This window comes from Mus pahari, chromosome 4 (genome assembly GCF_900095145.1).
Source record: "Mus pahari chromosome 4, PAHARI_EIJ_v1.1, whole genome shotgun sequence".
Taxonomy (NCBI): domain Eukaryota; kingdom Metazoa; phylum Chordata; class Mammalia; order Rodentia; family Muridae; genus Mus; species Mus pahari.
In genome coordinates, this window is record NC_034593.1 from 78,859,938 (window position 1) to 78,872,243 (window position 12,306).

General features: G+C 46.7%; 1 protein-coding gene across 2 annotated transcripts in view; it reads left to right on the top strand.

The window, feature by feature from the left end:
• The first annotated feature begins 258 nt into the window (after nt 1-258).
• Nucleotides 259-12,306, top strand: part of Smg5 (SMG5 nonsense mediated mRNA decay factor) — a 26,725-nt gene continuing 14,677 nt past the window's right edge. Inside the window, exons 1-8 of one of the 2 annotated variants that reach the window (XM_029537528.1) lie at nt 412-491; nt 4,391-4,482; nt 6,130-6,228; nt 6,718-6,841; nt 7,118-7,274; nt 9,655-9,744; nt 10,372-10,461; nt 11,694-11,772. In XM_029537528.1, coding sequence (XP_029393388.1) covers nt 6,743-6,841; nt 7,118-7,274; nt 9,655-9,744; nt 10,372-10,461; nt 11,694-11,772 — 515 coding nt within the window. In that variant the 5' untranslated portion in view covers nt 412-491; nt 4,391-4,482; nt 6,130-6,228; nt 6,718-6,742. Of the gene's footprint in view, nt 492-4,390; nt 4,483-6,129; nt 6,229-6,717; nt 6,842-7,117; nt 7,275-9,654; nt 9,745-10,371; nt 10,462-11,693; nt 11,773-12,306 lie in introns of both variants that reach the window. The other variant, XM_021195550.2, reaches the window with a different exon arrangement.

Sequence of the window (12,306 nt, forward strand, 5' to 3'; positions counted from 1 at the left end):
TCTGCGTATAGCCGGGTGGGAGCTCGCTGCAGGCTGCCTCGGCTTCCGAAGATCTAGGCGGATGAGCCGGCGCTAGGACGCCCGCCTTCTCCCCCATCTGTGGCAACAAAGTGTCCCTTGAGGACTTAAAGCCCAGCAGAAGCCATGCCACCCACTGCCAGCTCGGGTGACTTCCCGGAGAGAAGGCAATTTTTCGCGAGACTTGGTGGGTTGGTCGCCGGTCCGCGGCTTGGCGGCAGCTATCGCGAGATTTGATAGGTGGAGGAGGAGCCATCTCAGGCAGCCGCCTCACAGCGATGGCGGCCGAGCAGGGCCGGCGGCAGTGGCGGCTGCGGGTACGGCTGGAGACGGCAGTGGAGGCGCCAGTGGTGGGTGGCGGGGGCCTGTGACCAGGAGGTGCCCCCGGGCCCCGGCACCATGAGCCAAGGCCCTCCTCCAGTGGAGAGCAGCGAACCCGAGGCAAAGGTCCTCCACACCAAGCGGCTTTACCGGTGAGAGGGCCGGGGTGTGTGTGTGCAGCCGCGGCGGGGAAGCGGGGCCGGCGAGGGGCGGGGCCTGCGGCGGGCGGGCGGGCCCGGCGAGGGCGGGGGTGCAGCGGGGTGCGGGCGGGCGGGCGTCCGGGAGGAGCTGAGAAGCAGTGGGTGGGTGGGTGTCAGGTTTGAAGCGTGCAGGAACCCCTACCTCGGCGAGCCTGGCGTGACGCGGGGCTTAGCGGAGTTGGGGAGATCCGGAGGGAATTGGGGGCAGCTGAGGATGGGGGTCACGGGTGGAGAAGATCCGAAAGGGACTGGTGTTCAGAACCCCGCCGGGCACCCGTGGCTTACTGGAAACAGCCATTGACTCAAGTCCCCCAAACCAGGTTCATGTCCTTGATTTGCCCCTCTCGCTAGGTGACCTTGGGCCTCAGTTTCTTCCTTAAAAGGAAGGATGTGAGCCGGATGGTGGTGGCGCACGCCTTTAATCCCAGCACTTGGGAGGCAGAGGCAGGCGGATTTCTGAGTTTGAGGCCAGCCTGGCTACAGAGTGAGTTCCAGGACAGCCAGGGCTACACAGAGAAACCCTGTCTTGAAAAACCAAAAAAAAAAAAAAAAGGGAGAAGGATTTGAGGCCAGAGTGATGGCTCAGCCCTGGCTGCACTTCCTGAGGTTCCTGGTTCGATTCCCAGCACCCACATAGTAGCTCATTAACTGTAACTCTGGGATCTGACACACTCACACAGACATACATGCAGGCAAAGCACCAGTGCACAAAAATTAAAGGTAAATCTTTTAAGAAAGAAATTTCAAATTATTAAAAAAAAAAAGGTTTGATTTGAGTACACTGTGAAATCCATTATGGCTTACATTTTGTGGACTCTGAGTTCGAATAAAGACCAGAAAGACTAGTTATTATGTTGACTAGGAAGGAGGACTTTGGGTCCATCGTTCCAGGCATCCTGTGACTCAGTTCTTCCTTATGATCTTACGATCTCATGTCCACAGAGTGTAGGTAAAACGTAGATCGCTGAGCTGAGTCACGGGAAGAAGAGTGGAGACCACGCTGACTGTTCTACCTTCTAGTTGGAGGTGGAACTCCGGCTTCCATCTTACCTCAGGCCCTGCTGAATAGAGGTGCCTGCACTGCTCTGGCTGTCAAGAGAAAGCCCAGAGCTGCTTGATGCATGTGTCCTGCCTCTGCTGGCCTTGTCAGCTAGGAGGCGAAAGGGAGCGCAGGCTAGTTGGGAAATAGGAAGGGGGTGCCATGGCTCCCCACCAAGGGGCCCCAGGCCGAGGAGAAGTTCTCTGGAGATGGCTTGTGTAACTAGTCGTGCTGCTAAGTGCTGAGCGGCCTGTTAGACACAGCGTGGGCAGTGTCTGCGATATTCCTTGCTTGTCTCCAGCCTGAGGGATGGCTCTGGACAATCTTATGATTGTGTCAGACCAGCTTTCTCAATTTCTTACACCTTTCTTTGACAGGACTGACGGGTTGAGCTGGTGTGTTTGCTTGTAGTATGTGGCTTGTATGTATGTATGAGTGTGTGTATGTGGGTATGTATGTATGTATGTGTGTGTGTATGGGTTATTTGTGAGTTTGTTGGTTTTGAGCAGGGCAAACAACTGAGGCAGCCAGTTTTGTTCTGTTTTGTGTTTGGAGTGCACGTGAGTGTGTCTAAGGCACTGGTGATGACATTCTGACTTTTGATAAATGTGTTAGTCTGTGGAGCTGTCATTAAGCTTCAGAAAATTGGAAAAACTCCTGAAACTAGCAATCTACAAATAGAGCATTTTGATTTCTTTTAAGGCTATCCAGAAAAAGAAGGAATAAAGGAATTGCTGGGGAATCTGTAAACACCAATTAATTTATTAACTCTGTACTTATTTTAGAAATATTTGTAAGACATTGATTTGCGACCAGACTAATTTTTGTAGTTTTTTTAAAGGGAGATTATAATTTTGTTTGTTGAGCCCTGGCTGTTCTGGAACTCTTTCTGTGGATCAGACTGGGCTAGAACCCAGGGATAAGCCTGCTTCTGCCTCCTGAGTGCTGAGACTAAAGGCGTGTGCCCTGGCAAGGTTGTATAGTTGTTTTTTTAAATTTATTTATTATATGTAAGTACACTATAGCTGTCTTCAGACACTCCAGAAAAGGGCATCAGATCTCATTACGGATGGTTGTGAGCCATCATGTAGTTGCTAGGATTTGAACTCACGACCTTTGGAAGAGCAGTCAGTGCTCTTAACCACTGAGCCATCTCTCCAGCCCCCCCCCCCATTTTTTTTTTTTTTTCGAGACAGGGTTTCTCTGTATAGCCCCAGCTGTCCTAGAACTCACTTTGTAGACCATGCTGGCCTCGAACTCAGAAATCCGCCTGCCTCTGCCTCCCAAGTGCTGGGATTAAAGGCGTGCGCCACCACGCCCGGCAGTTATATAGTTTCTTGAAGAAGCTTATGGTCTGATAGAGAATGGGGGAAGAGGTGCTAAGTACCCCCAGATCTAAGTATTTCTCTTTGGAGCTTTCTAGAGTACTAGGCATAACCTCTTTTTAAAAATTGAGAATGTGTCAGGCAGTAGTGGCGTACGCCTTTAATCCCAGCACTTGGGAGGCAGAGGCAGGCAGATTTCTTGAGTTCCAGGACAGCCAGGGCTACACAGAGAAACCCTGTCTTGAAAAGAACCATAAATAAATAAACAAACAAACAAATAAGAAAAGAACCAATAAATAAAGAAATTAATTAATTAATTAATTGAGAATGTAATGAAATTTCTGGAGTCTATTCATAAAAATACAAATGTTTGGACTGGGGGGGTGTGTAGGTTAGTGGAGGCTCTGGGTTCAGTCTTCCCATGACATCAACAAAAAAACAAAACACCTATACTCTTATTAAGTCTGCCTGTGGTACTGAAGCCCCTTTGGGCTCAGGATGCCTAGACAGGACAGTCACTTGAATTTGAACTCAGAGTCTGAAGACAGCAAGATCCTGTTCCCAACAAATATAGTCACCCTGTCCAAGGGACTAAGCTGCTGCCTCTAGTATTGAAGTCCAGCTTGGCAGGAAGGGCTTGGCCCTCACTTCTAGGTAGCCTGAAAGGTGACTGAATTCCAGAACATTGAGTTATCAAGCTTGTCTATGAGAATGCTTTGGTTTTCAGCCCACTTGTTCAGTTGGGTACTGTCAGTCATTTGGCCCTGTGTAGGGTAGCTTTTAGTAGTGTGCTTGCTGTTGGGTCATACAGAGTCCAGGCCTGCTGTGGTCCACTTTCTCTGGCCTAAGTGCACATCTTGGTTTGTTCTGGCACCATCAGTCTGTGTTTGGATTGCCTTTGTGTCCACAGCAGAGCTTAATTTGCTGATTCCATAGCTATTACTTGCCATACTGTAGTGTAAACTAGAGAATAACCTACTCGGGGACTTCTTGGGCATCTGTGGTACAGTTTCTGTGGCTATCTTTGCTATGGTGGCTTACTTGCCTCTTAGCTTCTGGAATCAAACACCTCAATTATATAACAAAAAGAAAGGAAATTAATACTTATTGAACATTTACCGAGCACTGTCATGAGTGTTACATTTATTTAACAAAGTGGTTAATTGTCATATTTCCATTTTATAGTAAGGTGAACTGAGACATAAAGAAGTATATGCAACACCGTAGAGCTGGTTACAAATAGAGATGAAATTAAAGCCCATGAAGTCTGGTTCCAAGCCTACAGTCTTTGTGGGTGTTGTTGTTATTGCTGGGTGTTTGTTTAGGTTTGGTTTGGGCTATTTGAGACTGGGCTTTCTCTGTGTAGCCTTGGTTGTCCTGGAACTCTGTAGACTTTGGGACTCAGAGATCTACCTGCCTCTGCCTCCACAGTGCTAGGATTAAAGGTGTGCACCACCACCCACCTGTTTTTGTTTGTTTTGACACAGGATCTCACTATGTATCCTTGGCTGGCCTGGAACTTAATATGTAGACATGGCCCTGATACAGCTCTCCCACCTCCTGCGTGCTGGGATTGAAGGTGTGTATCGCTGTGCCTGGCCAAGCCTACAGTCTTTGATATGTGGTCTTGCTATATATAACCTAGTCTGTTGACCCAGAACTTGCTGTGTAGCTTAGGCTGCTCTGGAATTCAAAGAATACAGTCGTAGTGCTGGGGTTCCATGTTCCCACACTTTTTCTGAAGCATTCTTTTTGTCTTTTAAGACAGGGTTTCTCTGTGTAGCCCTGGATGTCTTGGAACTCACTCTGTAGACCAGGCTGGCCTCAGATCCACCTGTCTCTGCCTCCAGAGTGATCACTATTGAAGGTGTGTGCCACCAAACCTGGCTTCTGAAGTGTATTTTATTTATTTATTTATTTATTTATTTATTTATTTATTTATTTATGGCTTTTCGAGACAGGGTTTCTCTGTGTAGCTCTGGCTGTCTTGGAACTCACTCTGTAGACCAGGCTGGCCTTGAACTCAGAAATCCACCTGCCTCTGCCTCTCAAGTGCTGGGATTAAAGGCAGAGTTTGAGTCTTAAAACCCATAGTTCACAATTACCTCTAACTCTAGCTCCAGAGAATTTGTCACTCTCCTCTAGCCTCGGTTGTGTGTGTGCATGTGTGCCCTTGTGCATACATAACAGCCCTGATACTCACCTGGAGTCATGAACAACTTCATGACTCTGGGTGAGTGTCCCATGACTTGATGGGAGTCAGTCTTCTCCCTCACCATGTGGGAGGGGCTCCAGAGTCAGACTCAGGTTAGCAAGCTGGCATCAAGTATTGCCAGTCCATGGTGCCTTATTTTTGCTAAGATTTTTTTTTTTTAAGTGTATACATGTACGTGGAAGGGTTGTGCATGTGTGAGTCTCGGTTACTCAGTCATGTCCACTTTATGTGCGTGCTTGAATTCAGACTCAGATCTTCACATTTGCACACTAATTGTTCTCACCAGGAACCATCTTCCCAGACTGAGAACTCCTTTCTTTTATGTCAGAGATAATAAACTCTTATATAAGAATCCACTCCACCGCTCTGTATTGAAATGTTTATTGAATGCTAAAGCTGTAAATAGATCGTTACATTTAAATCTTATAAATCTATTCTAAGTACCTGCATTATGTGACTCATTTTTATTAATATGGGGAAGTTTAAGAGGCTGGGTAATTTGCCAGGGTTAGACCCCTAGAGCATCTGTGTCTGGAAGTCTGTATTCTTCCTATTGTGAGGGGTTTCCACCTTAATACTGTTGACATCGGGGGTAGGGTAATTTTCTTACACTGAGCCTTGCTACATTGTCCAGGCTGTTTTTGAAGTTGTCGTTATAAGTAATCCTCCTACTTCAGCCTTTGAAGTCCTAGGATTATACCATGACCCCCAAAGGGTAGTTTTTTATTTTGGTAGGCTCATCTGTGTATCAGAAAAATTTTAGCAGAATACACTAAATGCTAATAGCACCTTCCTCAGTCAGAGAGACAGATAGTGTCTTCATTTTTGCCACATCCCTTGAGCAGGGCTGCTGTATCAGAGTGAAGTCTGCCTCTTCATTTTCCTAACCCTCAGCCTTCCCTTCCATTTGTTTCCCCTTCCCTCACCTCCCCATTTCAGAGTTTCTTTAGAATCTGTATTCTGGCACCCAAAGTGAACTGTGTATCTGACTCCGGGGTTCTTTCCCTGCAGGGCTGTGGTGGAGGCTGTGCATCGGCTAGACCTCATCCTTTGCAACAAAGCTGCTTATCAGGAAGTGTTCAAACCAGAGAACGTTAGCCTGAGGAACAAGTAAGCTGGAGTCTTGAACTACAGTCTGTTTCCCTGACTGCCTCTATGAGTAGCTTTGCTGGTATAAATTAATGTACATTACCTTTAACCTCCTGGCCTCATGGTCCACTAATGAACCACAAGCTCTCTGGCTTCCCTAGAGAACAGATGAGAATTTTTCATTCTATCTGCAGCTTGTACGTCCACTAGATTGGGGCCATAAAAATGGCATTTGAGTTGAAGGGAATTGGTCATGTGAAGGGGAAAAAAGGAAATAAGATGGAGAAGAGACCATGTGGGGAATGAAGAGTGTTAAGCTTCTTGCTATTTCCTGTTCCTGTTGCTGTCTCTTGGAGACTCCTTGCCTTCCTAGGCAATCCGAGTCTTGACAGTGATATCTCTTGGGAGGTAGAGGTCTGTTGGTGTAATAGCCCATGATGCCTTGCCCTTGGCTCTGTGTGTTCCTCGTCAAGGGATGACGGTGCCTCATGCTCCCTTGTCCCTCCCCAGGCTGCGAGAGCTCTGTGTGAAGCTTATGTTCTTGCATCCAGTAGACTATGGGAGGAAGGCTGAGGAACTGCTGTGGAGAAAGGTATACTATGAAGTTATCCAACTTATCAAGACTAACAAAAAGGTAAGGGCCTAGAATGTGGGTGAAACTTGAAAAGTGGGTGCAGTGCAGGGGTGGAGCAGAAATAGGGGGTCACGCAAAATTGAAATTGGAGAAAGAAGAGAGCTTGTCCCATGAGAGGTCCAGTAATACAGCTCTAAGGCTGTGGGGTAACTTGTGTGGGAAGAAAGGTGTGCTTGACACTCTAGAGCCAAGAAGGGAAGAGAGATCCTCAGATGAACAGGTTGCAGCAGAGGGAGCGGCATTCTGATCTTATTTCTTTATTGTCCTGGTCTCCAGCACATCCACAGTCGGAGCACCTTGGAATGTGCCTACAGGACTCATCTGGTCGCTGGCATTGGCTTCTACCAGCATCTCCTTCTCTATATCCAGTCCCACTACCAGCTGGAGCTACAGTGCTGCATTGACTGGACTCATGTCACTGATCCCCTCATGGGTGAGTGAGATGCTGAGGAGTAGCTTCTTGTCCCTCATTGTCTTCAGTGTTTGAATAGCTAGTAACCAGCCAGGCAAATGGAGCACCTTCGGATGCTCTCCAAATGGGCGCCAGTTATTTACACTGATGGCCTTAAGGAGCAGAAGCCCAGGACTCTGAGCTGATGTGGAGGCAGAGGTGGACCAGGGTCTAGTGGGATCTGGCTCTGGAACCTTTCCTTTCTCTCCAGCTGAGTGCTGCCAGCGCTGGAGCTTTTAACTTTGGGGATTGGTTTCCAGTATTGGGCTGAAGTTGTGAAGTGGTTAGAAATGTTGAAAAAGCTGTTGACAGTCTTGAGAAGTGCAGCCGCTGAGATCCTCGTCCACACTTTGCTTTCCTGTGGCTCATGGTCCTCCCTTTAGCTCAGCTACCCTTCAGAGGCCCTTCCTCCATCTCTCCTTGTTCTCTCTGCCCTCTTTCCTCCTCCAGAGCCTCGGCCAGCTCTCACTAAGAGGTAGACTTTTGTCTACTACCTGACAATGGTCGCCTCAGAAGCACAGCCTCTGTGCTTGTTTACTTAAAATACTATTTAAAAACAGAGGAGTTGCTGAGTAAAGTGCTTGCTATAGAAGCACATGGACCGGGCTGGTGAGATGGCTCAGTGGGTAAGAGCACCCGACTGCTCTTCCGAAGGTCCGGAGTTCAAATCCCAGCAACCACATGGTGGCTCATAACCANCAAGATCTGACTCCCTCTTCTGGAGAGTCTGAAGACAGCTACAGTGTACTTACATATAATAAATAAATAAATCTTTAAAAAAAAAAAAAAAAAAGAAGCACGTGGACCTGAGTTTGGGTCTCCAGCACCTGTGTGAAAACCCAGGGGCGGAGGTTGCAGGTTTGTAATCACAGCTCTAGGAAGGCGGAAGGCGGAGGCAGCAAGATCCCTGGGCTTTGCTGTTCAGCCTGTCCAACTGATTTGGTAAGCTTCAGGTTCAGTTCCTCAAAAGAAGTATGATGGCTCAGTGAGTTAAGACATTTGCTGCCAAACCTGCTAACCTGAGTGCAGCCCTGGGATCCACACGACAGGAGAGAATCAATTCCCAGAGGTTGTCCTCTGGTTTCCACATGTGTAGCATGCTATGCAAGCCTCCACTCATGTACACGTACACCCACCCACATACCCACACTATATATATATATTTGTATGTATGTATGTGTATATATATATATATATATATATATATATATATATATGTAAAATAAAAAATAATAAGTGAAGGTGGAGCACACTTGAGGAAGATACTCAGTGTCTACATCTGCCCCGTACATACTCTTCTCACATACACATGCATGTGTTTATACACAGAGGCTGACATATTGCAGCTCAGTGCTAGAGTGCTTTTCTGACTGTGAGGCCCTAGATTACAGCCCTAATACCACAAAACAACCACAAGATTAATGTGCAGATACTGTGTATATGCTTAACCTGAAAGCCAGAGAAGCCACAGCCTCAGAATTTGCTTGAGATGGTCAGGTCCCAGAACACTGCCTTTTTCTTTGGTGTTTTCTTCATTCAGCCAAGTAGAAAGTCTACAGGAACATCAGGAAAAGTTTTTCAGAGTGGATCTTTCTTTGCAGGAGACCTGCAAAGTCATGGGGCTTGAGGGTCTGGTTTCCAGAGCTGGGCTGTTCTTTGAATCATCTTTGTTTTGTTTTGAGTCGGGGTCTCACTATTTATCTCTGGCTGTCTTGAAACTCATTCTGTGGACCAAGCTAATCTTAAACTCAGAGATCTACCTGCCTGTGCCTTTCAAGTGCTAAGATTAAAGGCTTACACCAGTCTGCCTAGCTATGTGTCAGAGTACCCTTGTTTGAAGAAACCCTCAATCTACCATGTCTCTTTGAATCTTTTTGTTAATTTGTCTTGAGACAGGCTTTCACTGTGTAGACCTTGCTGTCTGGAATTTGCTTTGTAGACCAGGCTGGCCCTGAACACCCTGATATCCACTTGCCTCTGACTCAAAGTCCTGGGATTGCCCTGCTGCCTTTTTGAATCTTAGACCAGACTCTCTACCTTCACATAGGTAGCTTTGATATAGTTCTTCCCTTACCTTTCCTGTTACTACAGCCTCGTCTCTTCTTTCTGTTAGACATCCTAGGTTGAACTTTCAGATGACCTTCCTCTTAGACATTGTCCTCTTTTGAGGGTCTTCTTTCCTTTATGCCTCTGTGTGTCTACCTGTTTCCTAAATACATATCTACTCAGTTCTATAAGACAGTTCCAAGGCTGGTCCAGCATCTCCTCCTCTTTTCTTCTCTTAAGTGACATTTCTACCTAGGTAGGGGGTGGAGGAATGGGCTCATAAATTAATATCTGTCTATCTCTCTGTCCCTTTCAGGCTGCAAGAAGCCAGTATCTGCTTCAGGAAAGGAGATGGATTGGGCACAGATGGCTTGCCACCGATGTCTGGTGTACCTGGGGGATCTGTGTAAGGATCTGTGCCTTTCATTTCTAATGCTTTGGGCTGTAGGAAAACCGGAGACTGCTTTGGTTGATGGTACCATCTTCTACATATTGAATAGCTGAAGAAACACTAACATTATTCTGTCTTTCACTGCCTGCAAGTCAGTTCTCTATGGCGAGCTAGGAATGGGGAAATAACTTTGATATTTGAAGTAGTCATTATGATCACTATTTCAGTAGATCAGGAATATTGTAACTTGGGTCCTTCTCCTCATTGGAGGCTTTCTGTTATCTCTCTGGATGACATTTCACTGACCTGAGCTCCCTTGGCTCTGTCCGTGCCGTCCTCCTGGTCTGTTCAGTCACTAGTGTGCAGAGTGTCCACTGTTCACATTAGTTGGGCCAGTATCTTCCTGTAGAATTAACCAGTTACATTCCAGAACCAAATACCAGAGATCTTTGCAAGCAATTATATTCTATTTTGAATCTATCAGTAAGGAAAAGAGTGAAGCCAGACTTGGACTATGTCAAAGATCCTCCAGCCTGGGTCTTAGTTCATGTCTCTCTTTCCCAGGCTCCTTATAGCTGATGTGGGAGAGGGCTTTCTAAAACCCAGAATCAGTGTGTTTCTCTTCCTTTCCCTCTCATATAGCACGCTATCAGAATGAGTTGGCTGGTGTGGACACGGAGCTGCTAGCTGAGAGATTCTACCATCAAGCCTTGTCAGTGGCTCCCCAGATTGGTAAGTGTCCTCTTTCTGTGTTCTAGCCAAAGCATCTTGGAGAAGTGGGCAGTTCTGTTGGTCAGACAGGCCTTGTGCTCATTTCTCCAGGTCCTTGATTCTCCTGCTCTTTTGTTTTGTTTGTTTTTGAGACAGGGTTTCTCTGTATTGCCCTGGCTGTCCTGGAACTCACTCTGTATACCAGGCTGGCCTCGAACTCAGAAATATGCCTGCCTCTGCCTCCTGAGTACTGGGATTAAAGGTGTGCGCCATGTACCACCACGCCCGGCTGATTCTCCTGCTCTTATATCTCATGGGTATATTGTCTCCACTGTGTGACACACAGAAGATGGAGGAAAGGGAAGAGAATAGGACAAGTCTTAAACAGAGAAGAAGAGGGGAACGGCTTCCCGGTCTGTGCATTCTGTAGAAAGAATAAATCATGCATCAGCTTGCCCCACAGACTTCATACAGGGGCTGGGGATGTAACTTAGTTGGTAGAGTGCTTGCCAAGCATGCGTGAGGCCCTGTGAGTGATCTCTAGCGCTGCAAAGTACATTAGCTCAGTAATGTACACTTAAAATCCAAAGCTTGAGAGGTAGAATTTGGAAGATCACAAGTTTAAGGTCTTACTTGACTTCTATACCATGTTTGAGACCAGCCTGAGCTATGAGATCCTATCTCTTCATGTATTTTAAAGATACCATTATAAAAGAAAAAAAAGAAAAAAAGATACCATTATAGACAGAAATGGGGATTCACATGTAGAGTATAGAGGAGCTCAGACATTGAACAAACTGAGCTAGAAGAAATGAGAGGGCTCCATTAAAGAGCTGCAGTGTAAGCCAGGAAGGATGTGAGCCGGACGGTGGTGGCGCACGCCTGTAATCCCAGCACTTGGGAGGCAGAGGCAGGCGGATTTCTGAGTTCGAGGCCAGCCTGGCCTACAGAGTGAGTTCCGGGACAGCGAGGGCTACAGGGAGAAATCCTAGGGCTACAGGGAGAAATCCTACCAAAAAGAACAAAACAAAACAAAAAACCGCTACAGTGTAACTGAAAGGGTACAGCCCAGGATTCAGGAGAGTCCTGGAAACCAAAATGGAATGATAGCAAGAAAGGCTAATGACCCCTTGGAGGAGCGAGATTTGTGCTGGCCACCTGACATTGCAACTCTGCCTGTGCTGGCCCAGAATTTTACTGCTGGAATCTCTTGACAGCCTTGACTAAAGATTGTGGGTTCTCTTTGGTTCCAGGAATGCCCTTCAACCAGCTGGGCACCCTTGCAGGCAGCAAGTATTACAACGTGGAAGCCATGTATTGCTACTTGCGCTGGTGAGTGCTCGCCAGCTCTTTCCCAAGACCTGTGGCCCTGCGTCATCTTTGTTTTCTTACCTCCCCATTTCTATTTCTCCATCTTTCTCGCCAGCTTCTGGCTATGATAGAGGCATGCTAGATTGAGGGTCTCTTCATTCAAGGGAGCCCTGACAAAGCCCTCATGCGTTTTACAGAGCCTCATGGATTTATGGGCCCTTAAGATGTTAGGATAACGACACTGTCATGGTAAATGTGAGGTTATTCTTTTGTTGTTCCCATGTTGGTTGGTTTGTGAGATAGGGTCTTGCTGTGTACCTGGGGCTGGCCTAGATTTCACTGTGTAGCCAAAACTGACCTCAAACTTGGCAGTGGTCTCCCTGCCTCTATCCCCTGAATGCTGGGGAATAACTATATCTACCGTAATAGCCAGAACTGCTGGCTTTCTGTAGAAGGAAATTTGCTTTGTTTTTTATTTTTTTTTATATTTTTTTTATTTTTTATGGTTTTTCGAGACAGGGTTTCTCTGTGTAGCCTTGGCTGTCCTGGAACTCA